The 24,915-nt window shown below is 40.2% G+C and overlaps 1 protein-coding gene across 3 annotated transcripts in view; it reads left to right on the top strand.

Annotated features, from left to right (window-relative positions):
* The first annotated feature begins 15,356 nt into the window (after nt 1-15,356).
* Nucleotides 15,357-24,915, top strand: part of specc1 (sperm antigen with calponin homology and coiled-coil domains 1) — a 62,083-nt gene continuing 52,524 nt past the window's right edge. For all 3 annotated transcript variants that reach the window (XM_062432817.1, XM_062432819.1, XM_062432818.1), the window contains exons 1-3: nt 15,357-15,466; nt 19,411-19,601; nt 19,743-19,878. In XM_062432817.1, the coding sequence (XP_062288801.1) occupies nt 19,434-19,601; nt 19,743-19,878 (304 nt within the window). In that variant the 5' untranslated portion in view covers nt 15,357-15,466; nt 19,411-19,433. The remainder of the gene's footprint in view (nt 15,467-19,410; nt 19,602-19,742; nt 19,879-24,915) is intronic.

Genomic DNA, 24,915 nt, shown 5'->3' with positions numbered 1-24,915 from the left:
AATACGACCTTACCAGCAGCGCAGTAATAAATCCTAACTTTATATGAGTTATCATGTTTTAGTATAACATTTACGGTAATTTTTAAGGGCTGTGGTTTGCGGTGCTGTTAAATTGAAGTTATATTAATTTTTGCCCACCACTTTAAAAGAAAACACATAGACAGACTATTATTAATATAATAATATGGTTCTATTAGATTATTTTAAATATTTTACATTTAAATATTACATTCAAAATAGGCACGGACACTTGGCCACAGTTTATCTGACTTTTTTATTATTTCCCTCATAGAAAGACTACATTTCCCAGAATTCATTGGAAGCACTGCGCCAAACTCCACTTCACGCGCTCCACCTACCGGCTCGAGCTCAGGGCCGGTGGTGACACTTTAATGAGTCGCGTGCGTGAGGCGGCAGCAGCATCCTGACCAAACAACAGCAGCACCGCGGCAACACAGCAGCACAGGTGAGGTGAAGCTAGTACTCGTTTCCTTCTCACCTTACACGGTGTTTTCTTCTTCTTATTGCCAGTGTGTTGAGTTTAAACGTGTAAACTTTACCCATAACGCCTTTCTTTAGTCGGTGGAAATGAAAGAAGCTGTCGGTTTGGCCAGTTAACAGCAACGACAAACTGACTTTGACAGCTTGTTGGTTAACAGCATTTAACAGTCACAGTAGATGTTTCTGTTCCTTTCATTTAACGGCTAATTCATCCTGAAGCAGACGTGTCAGTCCTGATACGAGAACGTCCGTCATAAAATTAGACAGAGGACATGTTGTTTTTCGCGCTAATTTAATGTCTCATTGTAGGATGGTAACATAAGCCAACAGTTATACGAATAACATTTCACGTTGCTTCAGACTGTCATCGTGAATTTTTCAGTTTACTTGATAATGTTGCACCATGCGGAGTCGTGAGTTCAACAGGATTCTTGTTTGCCCAATACTCCCCATCTGCTCTGTTAAGAAAAGAAAAAAACACAAAACCTTTTTATTGGTTCACTTCTTATACAACTATAGTTTAAGGTCTTTATAAATGATAGTGTCATTATGGCGGTGGCATGCGAGTGATGGACACCTCTGTATGTGCTCCTGTGTGGAGGGACATGTCAGTGAGAAGACTGCAGCTTACACTCATCTAGAGCTATGGCCAGGATCTTAGCAGTACTGAGGTCCCCTTAATATATATAATTAAAAAGGTATAAATGTTGTTTCAAAGCTTCTCTTTGCTGCCTGCAATAAGATTATGGGGAAGAAATGCTGTGAGAAAAAAAATGTGGGAAGCAGTTTATAGAGTAGCCACCATATGTTAAGTCCCCTCAGGTGGCTAAAATCCCACTATTTCCCCCCAAAATAAAGATGACATGATTTAAGTGTACTCGTCATGCCCCTGTTCACAGCAAATATGTCGTTTTTGTTATACAATTATTTGAATTGAGGGGTTTGTATGTACAGTAGTTAGACCCTGTTAGCACCTGCTTCCCTCACAACATTTCTCACACTTTTCTTCCTGACATTAAACTAATAAAACCGAGAATGTGCTGGCTGGCAGATCAAAATGAATTGACACAATTAGCCTTACTGCTTAGGTTTCCCTTTTGTTTTATGTAAATTTCAGGTTTTGTTGCCAATGGCAAGTTGCCTTTGGAACCACTTCAGTTCACTGCAAGCGTTTCCTTTTTTTCTTCTTCACATGATCAGCCAGCCATTTGTTCCTCATTAGATCCTCGCCATGTGAAGCAGTCAAACAGGGCTTTGTTGTGTTTAGTGTAGTCATCGGTGAAAGTTTACTGTTTATGTCTTTAATAGGCCCTTAAATGTTTTATTATGGCCAACTATCCTGAGCTAAGCTACTGTGGGTTTTTCTGCTATTGCCACGTAACATTTGCTTTTTAACTACATTACCAAGTGTTCCAGAAACACAGGATCACTGTCTGAAATAGTGACGGTAGAATAATAAACTTTAGCTATTTTGGTTAACAGTGGAGCGTAATTTGACATCTCAATAATGACAAAAAAGGTTAAGTTGTAGTATGTCCTAATTGCAGAGTTTAAGTTGCAGTCTTGTGTTTATAGAATAGACCGGCCACGCAGTGGAACATGCATGGGTCCTTTGGGAGGAACCAAATAGGCAACAAATGACAGCTTTCACTTTCTTCTGTCCCTTTTGATAATGCCAGGAGAAAACAGGGTTCAAATATGAGCAGGGCACCAGTCATTTATGATGCAGTCAATGTGAATGATGTTTGTAGGTAATTACAGTGTTTGTTTTTCTCATGGTTAACCATCCAAGAAGGGGAAATAGTTGGAAATCTGTCTTTGGCCTCTGGGCTGGACGGGCTGTGCTAGAGTGGAAAAAAATCACCCATACCAAGGGAGGCTGCTCTTGTGTCCGTGTAATGATGGGCAGGCAGACTACTGACTGTACTGAGTAAAGTGGATAATCCAGTTTTTTAATCTTGGGCATAAAATACAATTTACTGATAGATGTAGCGTGAAGAGTCTCCTGTCTTTTGTGTGTATCATTTGTGAGTTATTGGATCAGATGACATCAAAGAAATTGCCTTTTTTCTAATCAAGTTTATTATTGATTTGAATGACTTTGTGTTTGTCATTGATGGAGACACTGTTGTTTCTTAGCTGAAGCTGATACTCAGCATGTACTTGAAGAGCCTAGATTTTTTCCAGGCTTTTTTTTTTTGCCTTTATTCAATAGTTGATAGTGGAGAAGCAGACAGGAAACAAGTGGGAGAGAGGGCCGTGACATGCAGCAAAGGCCCCCGATGGATTTGAACCAGGGACGTTGCGGTTATGTTACATGTGCTGTAACCATTCATCTACCTCAGTGTTCCAGCAGTTTCTTCTAGCTGCTCTCATCCTCTGTTCTAATCATTATCCAGAGTCCTTGTCATTGGCTTGCTATTTATAGCCAAGGGTTATGTGAGGAGCACCCATGGCCAGTTGTAAAGTGGCGCTATGGCTTGTCATGCAAGACGGAAAATCATGCCTGGTGATCTCCTTGACTGCCCGGCTCAATAGGAAGTATTTAAATGTGATTGTGTGACGTTTTAAAGAGAATCCAAGGTCTCCCATCAGTGCTCAGGAATATCTCCTACCAGTGCTGCTGTCCTGGATTCACTTTTATTAATGACACGCTGAGGGACTGAGGAGAAAATTAGCAGCTGCATTTTGAGTCTTTCATCCACATGCTGCTACTGACATATGTATGAAATGAGTCAGGATGGGGGGTGGGGTATCAACATTTGGAGTGACCTTGTTCAGCTGTGGTAAGAAGGGTAAGAGGCACATACAGCAGTCCTCTACACTGTGCTGTGATGCTCTCTACAGAGGGAGATAGCATCATATTGATGACCCGTGACTCAATATAACTCACATTAAGACAACAATCTGGGTTGGAGGAAGGGTGTGAATACATACTTTTCAAAGAAATGTGCTTATGGCTCTAATATTTGGACATACCAAACATACCATCGCTGATTTGTTGGGTTCAGAAGTTCTGATTAGGCATTTTAGCTGAAACAAGAACTTAGTTTTGTATCAATTCTGACTTTTAAATCATTCGTATACTCATGATTTCAGCTAGGCAATGCCAGTATATTTAAAAACTCAAGGTACTAGATGTGTGACAATGGATCAGGGTTATTGATCTGGATGTTGAGTAGGTATAATTCAGAGAATTTATAGAAAGATTGAATATGACTTTGTGACGGCCAAAAGGCCTCTGACCTATTTTTTTATCACCAAGTTGAGCTGGCATTGATGGAGACCTCAACCTTCCTCTCAGGAAACTTTGGTCACAAGTATTAATGTAAGGTGGGGTACTCATCTTTACCAGTACTTTACATACAGTACACCACCCCTCTCCACTCAGCAATGAGCTGGGTGACCTGCCTGCCATGCCATGTTTGAATCTTTGAGTCTTTCTTATATTTGATGCTGCAGCTGAACCTGCTCAGTGTTTAAAGACCTGTCTGTCAATGTGGACTGACAGCTCTGTGTTTTCAATTTGATTTATTTAGGTATTCGTTTACACATGTCCAAAATATTCTTCAGGCTTCTTCACAGTTTTATGATGAGAATTCTTCTTTAGTATAACAAGCAGTAGTTTTTATATATAAAACATGTAGTATTTGAGATGGAAATGACCCTATCTCTAAACACTGTGTGCTATTTATCCATAAAAGGATCAACTTAGCAACAGTTTCCCTGGCAAACGTTGTTAGGTAGAGCCTTCAGGACTAAGCATCTAATTTCATATCCTGATTTACGTCATTCCATATCCCGATAATGATACCAATCCAGATATAGCACATTTTAATTCAGTGAATAAATAGTTGTCGCATGTGCTTGTTACATTACTGTAAGTGCAATGAAGACTTTTTCGTGTAACACTGTAACCATTCGTTTCTTCTTTGTTGCTGTGAATGTTTTCTCTCTTTCTTGTGAAAAGAATAGTTCTCACACTGCTCAGCGTGAGGATCTTAGGAAAATACTAATATGGCCAGAAACACATTCCTCTGCTTGGTATGACCAGTCAGCTCTTGTTCCCACTCTCTTTCACTCACATTCAGGGAAAGCACTGTGAGAAGAAAGAATTGTTATCTGTACCCAAGAGGCAAGGTCTGGTCTGCATGCATTTTGGAGTGGCATGTCCTTTACTGCAGTGGAGGCTTTGATTGAGGAGATAAGTGGAGATGGACTGATTGGAGCAGGACGAGTTCTGGTGTGGCTTTCAGTCAGTCGAATAAACAGAGGCGGCCCTATTTCTGTCAGGATATGAGGTCGCTCAGTGCACTACAGCAGGTTGCAGATATTTTGCATATTTCAACAAGATATATTGTTTTTATTCACACAGGCACAGAGAACACCCCTCCCTCCCTGAACATTGTCACGCTAGCTTTTCTCCTCAAGCATCATCTTATGGATGATGATTTTGGTCTTAATTATAATTAAAAGTCCAAATAAAAACTAAAGAGATCAAATGAAAAAGATTAATATTTTGCTAGAGTACAAGGAATAATCAGGCCATTATTAAACTTAAAAAGAAAAGGGAAATTGAAAATCCGAACTTAAAATGTAAAATCATAATTTTAATATGTAAAGTGACAATGATAAAAAGTTAAATTTAAAGTGCAAAAGCTTAAATGGAAATGCTCAAACTGAGAGACGAAATTGTAAAGACGAAATTGAAAATGGTAAAGGAAATATGAAAAGGGAAACATCAAAATGGCAAATGGTAAATATTAAATGGAAATACTTCAATTAAAGCTTAAATTTTTCTTTTTGCATTTGCACTTTTCCACATCACATTTGCCTTTTGGCTTTTCAAGTTGTATATAAATGAGGAGGTGTGGCCAAAGCCAGAGCTGGCCTCATTGTCAAGACAGGAAGTTCTTGATGAAGAGAAAACTTCCAATAATGGCGTGGCTTCTTCATGTGTCACCACCTTTTCCTGGTCCTCTGTGTTAGCTGCAGATCTGCGTCTTTCATGGAGTCAGGGTGTGGGTGAATGATTAGCGGACCGTTGTCTTGGTGACTGGGGTTTGAAGTGTAATGAAAAAACAGGACTGTTGCGCCTATTTCCACTTAAATTTGAATACAAATAGTTTTGCTGCCTCGTTACGTTCTTCCACAGACAGTAGAACAAACGATTAACTCTACATAATCATAACTGAATTATTGTAATAGTAGTTAATGAAAAACCTGTGGCTGTGGGGTGGCAGCCAAATGAGCTGTCATATCTTTGTAATTTCAGCAGCGGATCTGCCAAAGTAGAAGCAAATAACATAAAGCACAGGCATAGACGTGGACTGTTACTGCGCAGTAAAGTCTGTTCATTGTTACTGCTTAAGGTAAGATTGCACTTTATTGATCCCTTAAGGGAAATTAAGGTGCCGTAAAAGCAACATGTCTGATTGAGAGAAAAAGTCCTGAGTCTAGCGGTGTCCATTGATCCAGTGGTTACAGAATCAGCTGTGTAGCTAACATCCAGCTTGCTGATCCAAACCTGGCACAGCAAGTGGTCCTTCACTGTGATGTTCAGCTGAAACATGTCTGTCTGTAGTGATGAGGACAAAAAGTGCAACTGAAAAACCGTGGAGCTAGTGTTAACCTCACACACTGCACTGTTTTCAACAGTCTAAGCCTGTATTACAACCCAGCCATTTCAAACCCTGTCTCCAGCCTTTGGGCCATGCCTCATTTACATACAGCTTTAAAGCCAAATGCCAAATGGAAAAGATCAAATTTAAAATGCCACATGCCAAATAATTAAGTACAAATGGGGGGGAAAAAAATCTTTTTAAACTTTTAATTTAACTATTTTCATTTAAGGTTTTCCATTTACCATATTGAGTTTAATATTTGATCTTTCCCCTTTTCCTATTTCATTGCCATTTTCAATTTTATCTTTACTATTGAAGCTTTCAGGTTGAGCATTTCCATTTAAGCTTTTTAAATTTTAAATTGTCATCATTTTACATTTTAACGTTGCTCTTTCAATTTCCTTTTTCTTTTTAAGTTTAGTTATGGCCTGAATATTCCTCATAGTGTAGTAAAAAGGACATTCTTTTAAATGTTTTATCTTTTTCAATTTTCTATTTGGACTTTTTATTTAAATTTTGACCTAAAACATCTAGCATATAATCTACCAAAAGGCCAGCAGTGAAAAATGCACAGCACTGGCACAGCATTGTTTTCTGTCAGAGGTTTGTGAGTAAGCTGTGAAGGAGGGTAGCTCCGAGCAATTTTTTTTCTTCATTTGGCTCTGTTTTTAGCTCAGGATCGTCCAGGAAACAGACCGCATACTTGACAAGCATCACAGTCTAACTCGCCGGCTCCAAGGAATTCTTCTGTTTCTGTAAATGGGTCATCTGGGCCACATTTGAGGTAAAGAGGAGATATGGTATTTTCACACGAATGTCAGGCTCCTTTTGTAGCCTGAGAGCGCGGACAGTATGTTGTAGAACTGCGTGTGTCAATAATCAGTCAGATGATTTGATATTATTGAGCTATCCCATCCAGGCAAACTGGACAGGCAAGTTTACAGGTGTGACGGTAAAACATGCCTGCAGAGTACTGTTAAAATCTTTGTTTGTTAGCTGAAAGACGTCTGAACTATTGTTATGTCTTTTGGTCTCTCTTCACACAAGTGAAATTGAACACACCCACAGTACACATCAAATAGCTCTCATGCCACAAGTCTGTGCTCTGTTGTAATCTCTAAAGACACTGCCAGGGAGGCTGTTTCTGGGTGGGACTGTAGTTTTACTCAGTGGCACAAATATCATGATTCTCTATTGTGGAATATCACTGTGCTCTGCTTAGTCGGTCGTCTTTTTATATTTTTTACACAGCTCTCATGGATGCTATGCGAGTGTTTCTATGGAATCCGCCCACTCACTGTACATGTAGCCAGGCAGGCAGACAGGAAAGCAGATGAAGTTTGTGCAACGTGGCTCTGACTGGCTGTTTATCAGACAAGAACTTTGACACCATCAGAGCAGGAAGTTTGGCCCTCCAGGGAGCCCGACTCTGAGAAAGATGAAACAGAGGCCCTAGCAGATGAAATATGCATAAAGGCTCAATCTATCTCAGCTCTTTACTACTGCAGCGGTTCCCTTTTTAGCATCTGACCTGTTAAAATGTGTTTATTTATTTTGTAAGGGACCATGTAGAGTGAGAAACATAAATGTTACCATTTGATGTACTGTACCTGAGTTAATTTCCATCTGCAGTCCCTTTAGCAGGTCACAATTACAACATCTACCAGCACAATAACAAACAATAGAAAGCAAAAAACATACAGGACACATGATACAAAGTTACAATAGCACATCACACACACCCACAATGTCAACTAGATTAGCATTCATGAGAAGACAGTGAGATAAACTGTAGAGTCAGTGCTTACAGAGCTGAGTAGGTCTTAGCAGACTTTTTAATTTGGTTTTTTAAAGGTAATGATGGAGCTGCAGCTCTTCTTATCATCAGGTAGGGCGTTTCACAGAAAATGCCCACTGCTAAAATGCAGTATGATGAAATGGTACATTAAAATCTCTTATTTTATTTTTTACAGAGTTCACTGGATGAAATTACAGTCACATAATGGAGGAGGTCCCAAACCATTAAAAATGTTATAAACAAGACACTAATTTTAATATAATCTTAAATTCTCAAAGCTCAGCCAATTGTATTTTTTCAGTTTCCTGTAGTGATGATGATGCTTTGGCTTTTTCTCCTGAGTTTTAAAAGTTTGTTTATATAAGGACTCTAGTGGTCTTGTGACTGTTTCTCCAGCCAACATGTAATACAGTAGGACATATTGGGAGGGATCATAGCATGCATAAATATCTAAAGTAAATAAAGTATGCCTACTTGGCTTCTTGCTGCATCTCCTGGCTTAATCAGTTTTCACAGATTTTCATTAAGCCAGGCTGGATTACTTTTATTTTTAGCTTGTTTTTCTGGACCCTCAGCAAACCATGAATCACAGCTCAGATTTTACTGGTTAAAATGTAAATTGATTTACATTTGATGCAGTCTTTGACAAATATGCTTTATGATGAGATGAACAGCCTCTTTGGTGTAACTGGAGATGTGGAGCAGCTGCACCTGCCAAGCTATCCACAATGAATCCAAGACAGAGCAGTTTTGTGGGAGATAATGTAAGGCTGTGATGGCTGTGAGGTGGCACAGTTCAATACATCAGTTATTCCTTTGAGGACAAACAGATCGGATATTAAGAAGCAACTTACCTACATTTCTTTATAGGATTAATGTTCTTGGTGTCCAGTAAGTTAATAATTTCAATCTTTTTGTGAGCAAATATCTTAAGAGGACTGATGAAATGAATTGTAAGACATAAAAGGAAATGTATAATCCTTTTATAAAAGGAATTGTCCTGTAGTCCTGTATAACTTATTACTGCGTTGTTGGAGTTGGTGTTTGACCAATTACAATGTATAAAGTTACAAATATTGGCTCATGGGAATAAAATGTATTATAAAAGAATAGAAGAATATATGATGTAAAAAACCAGTCCACATGTGTTTTGTGGACTTGGAGAAGGCATTCGACCGTGTCCCTCGGGGAGTCCTGTAGGGGGTTCTCCGGGAGTATGGGGTATCTGACCCTCTGATATGGGCCATCCGTTCCCTGTACGACCGGTGTCAGAGCTTGGTCCGCATTGCCGGCAGTAAGTTGGACTCGTTTCAAGTGAGGGTTGGACTCCGCCAGGGTTGCCCTTTGTCACCGATTCTGTTCATAGTTTTTATGGACAGGATTTCTAGGTCTTTCAGGATTTCAGCCAGGGTTTTGAGGGGGTCCGGTTTGGTGACCTCAGGATTTGGTCACTGCTCTTTGCAGATGATGTGATCCTGTTGGCTTCATTGGACTGTGACCTCCAACTCTCACTGGATCGGTTCGCCGCCGGGATGAGAATCAGCACCTCCAAATCTGAGTCCATGGTCCTCAGCCGGAAAAGGGTGGAGTGCACTCTCCGGGTCAGGGATGAAATCCTGCCCCGAGTGGAGGAGTTTAAGTACCTCGGTGTCTGAGGGCGATTTCCAGTCGATCTTCATTCCTACCCTCACCTATGGTCATGAGGCTTGGGTAGTGACCGAAAGAACGAGATCGCGGGTGCAAGTGGCCGAAATGAGTTTCCTCCCTAGGGTGGCTGGGCTCTCCCTTAGAGATAGGGTGAGAAGCTCGGTCATCCGGGAGGAGCTCGGAGTAGACCCGCTGCTCCTCCGCGTTGAGAGGAGCCAGATGAGGTGGCTCGGGCATCTAGTAAGGATGCCTCCCGGACGCCTCCCTGGTGGGGTGTTCAGGGCACGTCCCACCGGTAAGAGACCCTGGGGAAGACCCAGGACACGCTGGAGAGACTGTCTCTCGGCTAGCCTGGGAACGCCTAGGGATCCCCCGGGAAGAGCTGGACTAAGTGGCTGGGGAGAGGGAAGTCTCGGCTTCCCTGCTTAGGCTGCTGCCCCCGCGACCCAACCCCAGATAAAGCGGCAAGCTGTTCAATTAGTAATGAGGGCATTGATCATTTTACTTATGTTAAATTTGAGTGCACAACTCAAAATGACATAACTTATGTAGATCAAAACATGATACAAATTTCAAATGATAATTAACTTATTTAGATTTAAAATATAAGGTGAATATTGTATCAGGCATAAAAGTGGAGTATTGAGCCTTCCAGCCCCTCCTCTTGAATATGAACCATCACATTAATGAGCCAGGATCCCATAGTGAGCACTTATTATTTCTGAAAGTTAGGGAACCCCCGCTGTACAGGCCCGAAGGCCAGCCAAACAACCAATTGATCTATGTCCAGATCAAAGCAAATCATCAACTCAGCACTTTCTTCACGAGCTCCGCTTTTTTTTTCCTTCTCTCTTAACTTAACTAAAAGATGCTGATTCAAGCAGCAGCTCTCATTTTTAAAGCTATTTCATATTCAGATGCTGAGAAGTAGTTTTTATACAGTAAAAAGGCCTGATAGGTTTGTATGTGTACAGTAAATGCACAGTAATATTACTCTTTTCAAGAAAAGATTAATAAAAATTAAGATAAAACAACTAGTTGATCAATGGATTAGTTAATAAGACATAATTGGCAACTATTGTGATGAATAATAATCCTTCAGTCAAACTCTAGTCCCAATTCCAGTATTTTAGTTGTCAGGATTTCCTTCATGTCTTTAACTTATGTGAAAGTAAACTGAATGTTTTTGAGTTAGGCTCTGCTGGACAGAATAAGCAATTTTATCATATCACCTCTGGCTTTAGGAAATTACAATAGCCATTTTACACTATTGTCTGACATAGACCAAACAATTAAATAGAGAAAATAATCTGCAAATCACACAAAAGCTGGTGGCAGAATAATATTAAATGTAGTGTATATAGTAGCTCCTGGTTTTCTGGTGTGTTGGACATCTTGGCTTCACTCACATTCAGCTCTCACAAATTGCCCCTGACTGCAAAACAAGTTACACATTCGCCTCGTTGTTTTTGTGCTGCAACTACCCCGATGCTGCTTTTTGTAGAGGAGGTTTGCGTCCTGTTGTGCGTTAGTTTCAGATCTCCCCAGACGAAAGGGGAACCCAGAGGGAGAGCAGAGACCGTCTCACAGCATGGCATTCATACTAATCCCACACTCTTCCTGTTTCACTTCAGCTGACATAATGACTTTGAGCACGCTGCTTCCACAGACCCAGGTGCTGTACAGATGCTGCAGAGCTGCAGATGTGGTCAGACCCTGTTAAAATATTATCACATACATGTTATCAAACATATTTTCCTACATCGCTCAGTGCAGTGTATTATTATGTCAGATAATTTACTGATGTTTTGGGGGCACGTGTAGTTAAATGGATCTTGATCATACAGTTTATAAAGCAACAATAATCTGATCTGCACCCAGGAACTCAAGTACAAGTGTTGGTCAAATGCTCAGCAGCTGTTATGGTAACATGATATCAGTAGCAGTGGCAACGTATCAATATCACACCAGCAGACACCACTGTAACATAATCTCTGCTTTCAAGTGTAAGAAGCTTATTTTCAATTCTCCTGATGACACTCAATGATTGGTATCCAGCCGGCTTCTTACATTTCATCATAGTTATATAAGGTTTTAATCTAAATTAGACTCAATTCAAGTTCAATTCAACTGTTTCTCATACCAATTCATGTTTTTAATCCTCTTGCTGCAGTGCGTCAAGTCAAGTCCATTTTATTTATAGACCTCATTTAAAAACAACAGAGAGATTAAAATTTGATTGATGGTTACAATGAAACAAAACCACGGGATCAAACATAAAAAACAATCACAAATAAGATAGAAAATCAGATGAAATGACAACACAAACAGCAGTGCACACACAACGAGCAAATACAAGCCAGAGTTTGGCCAGGCATGACTACACGGGACACATGACTCCCACAATTTTGGGGACAACAACTGAAAAGGCTCAATCACATCTGATGACAAGATGACAGAATCAGTTTCAGCACCTGCTACAGCAACAGGGACAAACAGCTGTTATCATTTTCAAGACTATGCTGAAGCTGGTATTGTTGTATGGTATCATCACACCCTCACATACAGTAAAATGATTTGGCTTGTTCCTTGAACAGTTTAACTTTGTGTTGTGTATTTTAGAATGTGACACAATGCTTTATATTTTAAACGTTACTGAATTCGATTCTTTATTGAATCTTTTCTCATTCTCTCAAATACTGTTGACAGCTTAAACAATGGGGAACCCTTCACATCTAAAAGGCTGTAGTTCCCTGAATTGTTTTAATGGCTGTTTTAATGGCTTTAAATAATAAATAAAAAGTGAATTCATATTGAATTGAATGTACATAGTATAGTAAGCAAGTACAACGCCATATACCACAGTTTTTATTGCCTAAGCTTGTTTGTAATTCCCGATGAAGTGAAAGTCATTGTGCCATTACGCACCAAATAGTATGGAGTCAAACCCTCAATGCTACGTCCAGATAATGCTCAAAATGTTTGGAGCAACGGTCAAAATCACATCTAAATTTCTCTCTGCAGAAAATCTTAACGTTGAATTTGTAATCCTGCACAACCTCTACAATGTAATCTACTTCTGTTTACAGTAATTACAGTAATATCTATATTACTGTATAATGAGCGTAGGATCTACTACAGTGATCATGGAAAAAATGAGTATTTTAAGCCACACGGTCAGCTGAATCACCATCATCACACTTTTTATATTTGTTTTCACATCCTTTGAGAATGTGGTGTGTCTGTGTGGAGAATGTGACTCAGTGCTCTTTCCTGTGTATGGAGGGAGGAAAAAGGAAGAGACTTAAGAAGCAGGAGGCTCAGACACGAGCTTCACCGTGCCTGTAAATAGTTCAGTGTGAGATCCAATGATCGGTACTCTCAGACTCCTTTATCACACAGTGACAGGAATCCCGAGAGCAACCTCGCTTAGGTAGAATCCGGCTACATGGCTTTATGCTCTATCATTATTTATTAATGTTTGGCCTGTTTTGTAATCCTGTCGTCTGCTGTTTCCTGTTTCCATTTTTACCCTCTCTCATAGTGTTCAGCTTTAATGTATGCAAAGGGTCTTGGCAGTACAGACGATTATTCCAGTTGGAGATTCATAGAAATATTCTCGTACTGAAGTTGGTTGTTTACTTTGGCTCAGAAATAGTCTGTGTGTTTGTAATTACTGTGCTGCTTGTGAATAAGTGAGGTAGACATGAAGTAAATGAAGCAGGTCTTTGCTTTCCTTCCAAGTCAGTTACAGTCTACAGTATATTAGGGCACATTGGAGCGTGCTATTGTTCTTTCATGGTGACTTCTTACCAAAGTTAAAGTGATTTGTCTCCTACAGGTTGGTCTGAGCGTCTGTACTGAGGAGAGCGTGATCTTCTGCATACTGTATGCCACGCCCTCCTGGTTATACTCCTCACAAGTCAATAAAACGCAACGGCTTTTGACACCAGGTGTATAGAGTAGGAACAAGGCTGTCTAAAGTCTTCCCAGGCAACATTTTTATTCTCCCTTGGAGGGTAGCTCATTTTTCACCTTTGTTTTCACCTTACAGGCAGTTACTTCTGCCTACCTTCAGCAAGCTCACCCCTCCTGCCCCTCAGGGATTTATCATAATTGGAACTACCCCACTTCTTGTGTGATTCTGAATAAAGACAAATTGAGCCATGGATCAATATTTTCGAAACATAGCTCCCATAAATCATGTTTGTTCAGCGCTGCAGCCATCTATGAAGGGCGGACTAGAATAGAAAACAAAGTCACACATGTTTGTCTCCCATACCATTACAGAGGACTTGCACTGACATCCTAAACTAAAACAATTGTTAGCCTGTTCATTTGAACTATGCTTGAAGTGTCATAATACGTGATTTCAACAGACACCTTGCAGATATTAGAAAGGAGTATTTCCTGTGGTTGTGGGGTAATCCAGTTACCACACAGGGAAGAAAATGTGCGACCACTGGCAATCAACACTCACAGAAATGCTGCAGTGTTTTGACAGCATTTAAAGGACCAATGTGTAGGATTTAGTGGCATAGTCAAGAGATGCAGATCTTAAAAACTGAATAACCCCTCACCCCCGACCCCACCCTCCAAGTGTGTAGAAGAAGCTATGGTGACCGCGAAAAACACGAAAGGCCCTCGCTAGAGCCAGTATTTGGTTTGTCCAATTTAGGCTACTGTAGAAACAAAGCGTTGCACCATGGCTGGCTCTGTGGAAGAGGACCCACTCCCTGTGTAGATAGAACACAACCATTTTTTCAGGTGATTATACACTAATAATTATGAATCTGAATCAGCCTACAGCTCACTTCAAATCACAGTTAAGATCTGTATCTGCAGCAGAGTGTGAAACAATATACGGTTCCTTTTAAAAATATTCCTGAACTGTTTCTCAACTCGTTGCAGCGTCCTTTTTAAAAAGCAGTTTTTTTGGTGGAGTAGGGGTGTGGTCAGACCACGTTCCACAGTTAGCCACTTGCCACAAACTGAAGTCTGTTTCATGTCGGCCCAGAGAGCAGTACGCTCTCTGCCCACATGCTCTACAGCCTTTGCATGCCGTAGATTGTGGGATCCAAATTAGACCAGTATGGTAGAGCGTAAAATGCAAGCCCCTCCACAAATGACCCACCCTCAGATTAAGAAGTGTTTCTGAGACAAGGAATGGCTTTGTCAGTGAAGTGACCTCTGTGTGTGTCCAAACGGCCTACAGATGGTTTGGAAATAAAGAATTCACAGCAGCAGTCATAAATCAATCTTTATTTTTCACAATCTGCTTTAATTTAGTCGGACGTGAACAGGAAATGGTGCCCAAATATTTCACTAAATCAGCACAACTTTGTACAGCTGTGGTTTTTAATTTAAGAATACAGTGGAACAGTCGTGTCTCGCCCACAAACCACACACAAACACATTATCCCAGGTTGAATCAAATCGCAAGCCACAGTCCTGAGAACAAAGTGCAGAAACCTGTATTTCTAACAGCAGCAGTTCAGGCTCTGTGATCACTCATCCTAAAAAATCATTACCCTTATTGGCTCGGTCGTGTCAGCACCTCCTGCTCCGTTCTCCCTTTTCTTGCGGTGAGTTTTTCACAGAGTGAAAGTCTGGAAAAACTGTGAGAGGAGAAAAACATGCCCATAGCCGAGACTATGTGCCTCTCTTCCTCTTTGTATGAGAGAGTGAAAGAGGCGACGGCGCGCACAGCACAGCGGTTGGCAGCCTGCAGTATTTCCTCATCCTGTCTGCTGTATTTGAGGCAGTTGTTCCTGACGCTTCATTTTCATCCTCACGCTCTCGCCGTAACGCTCAGCAAAAAGGACATATTTTTGGTCAGTTGTGCTTCGGAGCACTCAGGCAGAGGCAGGCTCCAGGACAGCATCCAGTACTACACGTGAGTGAGCTGCACCACTGTTTATTTGTTGTTGTTTTTTTTATTTTCTTTAGCATTTTCTCTCTGACACCAATCTGCCATCACTACCTTTAAGATCTCAGATGATCTTCATTGTTTTAAAGCTTTATAAGGACAATGGAGTTTATTTTGGATTTTATATAATTGGCTAGTTGGATAAGAAGAGGAAAGTTTTGAAATGGGAAAAACTGAAGTCATTTTTTTTTTTTTTTTTTTTAAATAATAGGTCGGGAAGAAAGCAACTGAAAACATCTGCTGTGTATATTTCTGCCAGATTTCTCACATTTCTGTCAACCACTGAAAGTACGTCTCTGAAAGGGGATTGTGGCCTGGCCTCTGTGCAAGAGTTGTATTTACTTTTACAACACCAGTTAATAAAAGGCCGCCCTATTTGAGCTAATATTATGCTTACAGGATATTATATTTAGGTGTATGTTGGCCTTTTAAAAAATCACCCTTTAACCACTGAGTCAGGCAGGAAAGAGCACATGAGGATGTGATGACACATACCAAAACATCTTATATCCTCATCATAGCTGTAAAGAAGTAGTTGGTTATGCTTTGTTGTGTGTTGCAGTGTTTAAAACCTCTTAAATGTTATTCTCTGTGGAATTTAAAGCAGTCTAGTCTCACCTGAATCCGTTTTGGTTAATTAACCACAGGAAGGCAGCATGTTTTGCATTCAGCACAGGACTGCAGTTTCCCCTCTCGTCATTGATTTTGAAGGTGTGTTTAAATGACAGTGACAGGATGTTGGTTGGCATACACAGAGAGTCTGACGTGTGACAGGTTTGCTCCATATTCTACACCGTTACAGTGAAGTAAAGTGCTCACGGCCCATCCTGCTCTGCATTTAAGGTCAAACAGTGGTCAGGACTGGCTAGGTAGGATTTCCCTACGTGATCTGAGGCCGCATGTGGTTGTGGCAAACAGAGTGGGCCAAGATACATATCAGTGCAGTGAATGCATGCAAAATGGTATTTCCTCTGTAACTCTTACAGTATATATATAGTGGGTTTTTAAAGTAATTATTGGTTTTGACTCAACATCTGTCCCTATTTTCCCCTATCATTCTACAACAGGTTGCCCCTTAAATGTATGATACCTCTTTTTTAGTGAAAGAAATATAAATAACACTCACTCTAAATGCTGGAGCTATATCTATGTGAGCTCTGAGAGGTAAATTGATATATTGCAATAGTTTGCTCTAGTTTATCTAACACTAAACTACTCGTGTGGAGAAATTCAAATTTCACACTTAATGAAGCAGTGTGTTGTTTGACAGGTCAAATTTGTCGACCTTTTCTATCTGTTGACTTGGTCTGATCTGGTGAGATGTTTACATTGCGTGTCAGTGCTGATCTTCCTTGTGTGATGAAAGCACGTTGTCCTTTCCTTCAGGGTTGTATCAGATCAAATGATGTGTGATAGTTTCATCCAGGCCCAAACTGATAACTGTTGCCCGTTGGTCTTCTTCCTTTATCTTTATCTGTCAGCAGTCGAGTCCAGCAGCAACCGTCAAGAGTTTCTGAGAAAGTCTTCTACTACTCCATCCCAAAGTCAGCTTTTACATTCATCTTCCTGTTTTTGAAGGCAATATAATTAAGGCCGATAACAACCTATTACTTATGGCTGTGGTGACCGCAAATTATATTTGGTTTTCTAATTTTGGTATTTTTAAGAGCAAATTCCCATATTTAACTTTTTACCAGCCTTGCTTAAGCCAGATGTCATCATTCTACATGTTTGTGTTGTTAGACAGTGTGAGCTGTAGTTTATCTAAAAGGCAGTTAATGTTGTTGAGTCGCATTTACAGAGACATACCCTCATCACACTGTGTGTCTTCACACACTGTGTAACATGAACAGCTAGTTCATGTTTAAAATACAACCCGCTGTCTCTCTCAAAGACATTTGGGTTTTAAACTAGGCCATTATAAAGTAAGTGGGACACCGTTCTGGCTCTTGAGAAATTCGCCTCATATCTCTGCAGAGGGATGCGGAGAGGTCATATCTGCAGAAAAGTTAAGACTTAATCTTTGCAGGCTTTACTACACATCACGTGTTTGGTAGTTGCTTAGTTCCCTTCACTTTCAAAAGGAACATATTATAACTTGAAGTGGGACATCCTCAATTTTGCCTCACTTCCTCATTTAGCCTCGACAGGTTGAGAAAGCAGGTCGAACGTGGCGCAGTGGCCGTGTAAACGGACCTGAGGGGAGGTAAGGCATCACAACTGAGGTGTTGAGCCACCAGGCCGGGCAGGAGATAGTCACAAGATCTTGCCTAGAGAGCTGTGAGTATCATATGAGAGGCCTGCAGAGAGACACACGCTCTCACAGAGGCAAAAAATAAAGTGCATACAGTGTGTTCTTTATCAGACAAGTCCCTGACCACAGGCAAACAGTCTCTCACATTGCAGCATAAAATGCATCAAACACTCGGTGTCTACTGATGTGGATCCTCTGTTCTGTAAAAGTATTCACGTTGCCACATTGCTCCTGTTACCCATAATATCATTGGTTGCAGGTCTGCTGAGTATTATTAACCACAGATTTGGAAATAATCTGAATTTTAGCATCACTTGTTCTGCTCTCAAATGTGGTGCTACACTTGCAACCTTATAAATAGTTAGTAACAGGTGAAAAAAAAAGCCATCCTGCCTGACAGCCCTGTCCTTGGTTAACTCGTGTATGTTCTTGCAGAGACTAGAGGCTATCCCCATTAACAGCCCCATGCCTCTCAGAGCCCTGATCAATGACTCAGCCCCTCCTCTGGGAACTCCAGAGCTCTTTACCAGCGCACACTCTCCGCGCTTAAGTGCACTCCCGCCTCCTTCCATTTCCTTCAGCTACTCTCTGCCCAGCTGAGTACATTTCCTCCTGGACATCAAATGTACACCTTCAACAGTCTCTGTGAGCACATCCTGTAGGAGATGAAAAATATGCTGCTTTTTAACTTTATTCTTTACAAAGGAATGACAGCCGGCTGTATCTGGCTGCATACTTCTAACTAAATCAGTGGAGAGATACTTCTGCTTTTTGGTCAGTGCCGCTAGTTTGAAATAATCAGATAAGAGATTGTGTTCTCTCTCCTCCCTCTAGCAGGAAGTAGTTCAATGCTGTTGTTCCTGGCCTCACCTTATCTGCCCTCAGAGGCAACTCTTGTCTTGTATATTTTGGATCAGTCACAAATGCCACCAGGCAGTGGTAATACCTTATAATCTTGTTATTCATACCAAGCAAAGGTAATGCTATTATTCTGTGCTTCCCCTGCACTTTTATGTGATATTTAAGGGAACAATTCTAGTTATGACCCACACCTATGTCTTGCTTATAAAATATTTGAATATATATTATTTTGCATTGAAGATCATTTCCTTGAAATATTTAGATATATACTGCCCCACAAAGGAAATAGACATAAACTTCAGCTTTTGTCTAAATTGATCATTGCTAATTGTTGCTTTAATATTACTATGTAGTTTTCAATTAAAACGAAATATTGTAGTGAATTTACACATACATCAACAAAGTCTGTATTTAAAGGTATAAATTATACTGGACAGTCAATAACAGAAATTAAACAACTGAAAAGCCGGTTTCACATAGTGTTACTTGTATTGCTGTTCTTTTGTGTTATTTAAAGTTCTTCTCTAGTAAATGGAGGAACATGTGTCCATATTTCAGCAGTGCTTATTGGTGCCTTTGGGGCGTAGACTGTGTGGCAGGGTCATTTAAGAAAAAGTTTGTTCAGTGAAACATTCAGAACACATGTGTTGGAAAAATCTGCCAGCGGGGCTCTTCTGCTGTACACTAGTGAATACACTCAAATAGTAAGCTTTTATTTTTCTTTAGGATAACCTTTCAAAAGTTTGTTATTCAACAGTTTCCTCTTTTCTCACTCCTCTGGTCTTCTCTTTCTCAGGTGTAGTCAGCTGACACGCAGCCATGATGAGAGCAGGCCCCACCAAGGTGGGGCTGCCCAAGCCGGGGCTCCAGGAGCGGGCTAAGCAGGCCTCCTTGGCACCCTCCTCATCCTCCTCCACCACCACCTCTACAGCCATGAAGACCTCCAGATCCTCCAACATGCTGGCCTCAGACCAGCGCCTCAGCAGGGTGAGTCACATCCACAATGTAGTCTACTTACAACTAACGCTGTGATAAATGTACAATAGTGATGGTAATTGAAATAAATCACTACTGTAATATTATTAGATAGATGTACATTCTTGGTATTAACAGCTGATGTGTTTCTAGCTGAAAAGAGCCAGCAGTGATGATGCCTTGACAAAGCCTATGCTGGGAGCTGCTGCCTCTGGCTACAGGATGAAGAAGACAGTGACCACCGGAGCCATCTCAGATCTTGCTGAGGCCCGCCCTCGCACTCTCTCTGGTAGGGGAATACAACTCATGTCAGATATTTAAAATAAATCAATTAAAATATAAATCATTTTAGAGATTTGGTTTGATGTACAAAAACATAATATAATCCTGTAGAGCAGGAAACAGACCAATAATCTTCACAAATAGTAGATGTGATCTGTATCTGTTCTCTGGGTTTAGAGATCATTGTAGTATGAAAGTTGTGCAACTAACAACTTGTGACCACTAGAGGGCCACAGCACATCAGTAATGGTACCGTTGTCACAGCTTCCAGGTGCTTGTTGCAACTAGCAGCCAGAGAGATGCCTCTCTCTGCCCTTTACTTTCTTTTTTCTTTTGTCTCTTTCTTCGTGTTTGGTTGGCACCGGTGGGGTGCAGGTGGCTGAGGACTGCGGTTCTCAGGGTTTCAGCCCAAAAATGAGAGACTGGACAAATTCATAGTGTGTTCTTCAGCCAACATCTGCTCAGCCGTGTGAACAGCAGGCTATGTTTTGGATGACCAATAAGGAAAAATGAACTATTTTGTATCCAAAAGCATGAGTTGGAAAATGAAGCCGGGGATATTATTGGCTGGTCTTCTGCTGTTATTTGGCTTTACAGTGTGACATGTCACATGTCTTTGCATGTGCCTGTGTACATGTACACTCTGTGTTAGTGTTCCTTTAGCTCACAGTACTGTATTGTATAGCAGATTTTACTGTATAGTACCAACTACTGAGAACTACCCTGAAGCTCTGAATGAGAATATCAATGACTTCATGCAATGTTATGAAATATGCAAAACATTATTTTAGATAAACACTATACTATTAACTTCACTGAAGACCTAAAGGTTAGAGTTTAATTTCCAAGTCACAAATATAATTGCTCTCTTAAATAAAACATGTTTGAACACTGTTCTTTACCATGGAAACATTTTGTGGATCACAGCAAGCATGACTATGTTTAGGTTGGGCCAAATATTATTGGGAAATTCATGTTAAGTATCATCTTAAACATTTAACCATTTCCCATGCAACTTGCTTATACTATGCAGATTTTATTCTAAACAGCATTTCACAAAACTATTTCCCATTGTGCTCAAAAGGTCCATATTTGAAAAGCAGTCTTACAATTCAGTTATGATCTGAAAATACAAGACAGAATTCACTTCATTGCCCTCTGGCCCCTTGTCTTCATACCATGAAACAAACATAGTGAAGTAAAGGTCCCTGCTGTGAGATGCTTTATTGAAATTGCATTATTTATACTTGTGCAGTGCCTGCTCAAAACGTGCCTGTTCATAACGGGTCAATTGCTCGGTATTGCTACTTGCAGTTTTCTTGAGAACAGATCATCCAAACAACAAATCACACTTCAAATTGCTTACAAGCGGTAAGTTTCATGTGTTAACATTCACCAGACAGCCAGACTGCTTATTCAGAATTTCATCTTCATACAGTACCCTACAGCATCAACAAAGGAGGTCTGCAGCAAAGAATGAATAAATAATATATAATATATTAAATATAGCATTCAAAGAACCAGATTTAGTGGCATCCAGCGGTGAAGTTGCAGATGGCAAAGTGCCACTCCTCCACCCCTTGCCCTTTCAAGGTGGCTGCAAAACTCACAAAAACACAAAAGTATTTGGTTTACAATCAAGGATTGCATTTCAAGCAAAAAATAGCCTTCAACTTAATAGCGAATGTGAGATAATCAACTGGCTAGGAACAAAACATCTCAAGAACTCACACTTAACACTGCATTTCCCAGGGTCCTCGGCAAAACAGTTGTTAAAAATGGAAGGACAGACATACAGATATACAAACAGACAGACAGACAGAGACTCCTTCCATTTTAGATAGATTAATCTAAATGACCAGTGTTCCGCTCTTTGAGGCTGTAAAGGTGTGGCAGATCCAAGATTTCTACTATCAATATTTATTATGGAGGTTCATTTATGGCTCAGGCGTTGCATGTCAATGCTGAAAAGGTGTGGACACATTATAGGATACCGAAAAGAATGAAGATGTTTGATTGTACTTGAAATGATGATGGTGAGACACATATGGGACAAACACTGCTGCCTCTTGTGTTTGTACAAACACAGAACCGTTGCTGGGGGTTTGTGCTCCATGACATCAGTGTTTCCTGTGACTGCATCAAACACTTTCTAATCACCTTATCAACAGGATCCCAGGTCCTGACAAATACTTCTTACATGTCTCGTGTGTTGGTATTGCACTTATGAGCTCGGTATGTAGGGCAAATATGGCGGTTGATAATGACGGGGTATTTTTTGGCAGTGAATAATTTTGTTTACAGCACACTATTGTAAAATTCTCTGTGAGGGCGATAGCTGCATCTGTTTACGGCAACCCATCCACACACACTGTGTAGATGCTGTGCTCCAGTGAAATTCTTCTTCAAAGGGCTGTTGTGCTGAAGCAAAGATAATTGAATTCTATTTGACAAAAGACTCCAGAGGAGCTGAGAAACCACAGCCAAGTGAGGCTCTCGCTTCTTTCAGAGACAATTAGACCATGATCAGCTTCTATTGGATTTGGTGCTAATTAACCAAAGTTTGTTTTTTCAAAGTGTTTTCACAACCAAGGACAAGAAAACATTCACACTTTGCACTATGCATGATGAATTAATTACCCTTTACGTAGTCGGTCTGACCTAGTTTTGCTAGCCAGTTCTGGTAGTCGACCAAGTTGAGGGCAGGAATCTTGTTAAATAATTCTTTATCATAAAGAAAAACATCTTTTAAAGAGAGCACAGAGTTGTGATGCTTTACAGTGCTTTACAGTGTGACACATACTGTAAGTTATGCTGTTCTGTCTTCAAGGCGGTATATAAATAAACTGACACTATATTGAACTTGTTTTGCATTCCAGTTGCTTTACCATTAGAGCAGAAGCAAAATCATTAGTCGTGGTATTTCAGGTGTTTGTTTTCCCTTAAAAAATGCACCCTTTGGGTTTTAGCTTTGAACTAACTAACTGTATTCCCCTTAGGTACCCAATTGAAAAATATTGATGATTTGATTAGATCAAATATATTTTATAATAAGTAAGTGAGTAAATGAGTAATTTCACTGAATTATTTGATACTACACAAGCTCAAACATATACTAATAGGCATATTCTCCCCTTGTCTTTAACTTTGAGACACTCATGATAAGGGTGATTTTAGCTTTACTTGACATGATTTTCCCATCAGTCCTGCTGTGTTGTTCTGCACCTGTGTCGGGACTTTACACCAGTGCACATCAAGACATATGAGATCAGACAATGAATGTATAGGTCAAACAGGTTTCGAAAATCAAGCTAATCAGCAAGTGGAAAATCAAAGTCAACCATGCATGCAAGTGGTGACAATTATCATTGAACCTGTTTAAGTCAATAGTAAGTCACTGAATCTGACCTGAGAGTCCTTCTGACGAATCCACACAGGGGAAATGTCATGATTTGAATATAGATTGGGGTGGTGATCTGTGGTATTTTGAACTCTTTGATGTTGAGATGTAACAATCTGAAATGAGTGTTTGTATTTATTGATATGGAGATGAAGAGAAGTGTCAGCAATCCATAATTTGCATTTTGACATTTTGGGATGAACACATTCACTGGAATGCTGAGGTGTGTCTTCAGGTGTGTCTCCATGATATTGTCACCCATCAGCGTTAACAGGTCCATCGTAAACAGACCAGTTTCTCCCTAGTTGATATGTGACATTCCACACTGACAAGGAACAGTCAGGACTTACCGGGTTCTGAGGCGCAATGCAGCAGAGCTGTCATCATACCTGTCAGCCAGTAATTGAGTCTTTGCTCAGAAGCCATCCGAGCAGATTTTTCAGCTAGACTGTGGATGCATAACAGAATCCTGACTTGAGCTTTCAAAACATACTTTTCCTAAAGTTTTATGGAGTAAGGAACACTGTCCTTCGTTTTCTCGACAACTGTTCATCTAATCTAGTTGACACTTGGTGGATGTATGGCTGAAGATCCAATGAAGTCCAGTGTTTTGCTGTTTTGATGAGAAATTATCAAGATATCATTACAAAAACATCCCTTAACAGCCTTAAATTTGTTTACTAGCGGATCTTGACCATGGATGTATTAGAAAAGCTGACTAGGGCTCCACTGTTCAGCCTTGCAGCCAATTTTTCCCAGTGGTCACTCTTTACTGCAGTGAAAAATCCCCCTGCGGCTCAAGAAGCATTTTCCCCATAGACCACCATTGTAAAAGAGACGTCTGTAAAACTGCTGACAGGACACCTCGAACTGCAAATAAGGTCAATTATCACTATTTTTATGATACATTTTTGATCCATGGAGCTTTTATATTTGTAATACTTTCCTTGAGCTGAGAAAAGCAGTTTTAGCAAGCAATTGTTATTTGACTGAATGGATACCATTTTCAGTCTAGTATCTGGTTCTGTTATATCACAGCTACATTTTAATGACACTCTTATCGGCTGAACTTTTTGTGATTGAATGTAGGAGGGTTTTTTTTGTTTTTAATCTATCCAACAATCTATCCAGTTAGTATGCTCCAACAATCAATTTCCTCAGCAACCATTCATCTGATTGACACTTGGCAGGCGTACTGCTGAGTACTCCAGGAAGTGGAGTGTCCAGTGCAAGTTATTTGGATAAGTGGCTCTCGAGAAAGGTGCCAGCAGCAGTACCAGAGGCATGTTCTGAACAGGCATATTTGAACAGGAACTGCATTAGTTTTAGACAATCAGTGGTAAATGTAGAAATGAGGACTGCAGTGATGAGATGCATCTTTTCTTTTTAAAGTTTTATCAGAAGTAGGTCAAATGTGCCTGAGGTATTGTGCATACATGGGAAAATAAGGAAACAATCAATATAGCATATTACTCATGCTAATCCATGCATTTTTTTAAAAATACTGCAGCACTGTGAGGACAAAGCATTCTACAACATTTAGTCAAATTCTGATTAGTGTCACAGTCATTCCTCAGCCATGAAACTGATCTGCAGTACCATTTTTTTTCTCTCTAGATGAAATCAACCGAAATTGCTCACACT

This window comes from Scomber scombrus, chromosome 14, assembly GCF_963691925.1.
Source record: "Scomber scombrus chromosome 14, fScoSco1.1, whole genome shotgun sequence".
Lineage (NCBI taxonomy): Eukaryota > Metazoa > Chordata > Actinopteri > Scombriformes > Scombridae > Scomber > Scomber scombrus.
Note: the sequence above shows the minus strand (reverse complement) of the source record. Positions and strands in the feature narration are given on the sequence as shown.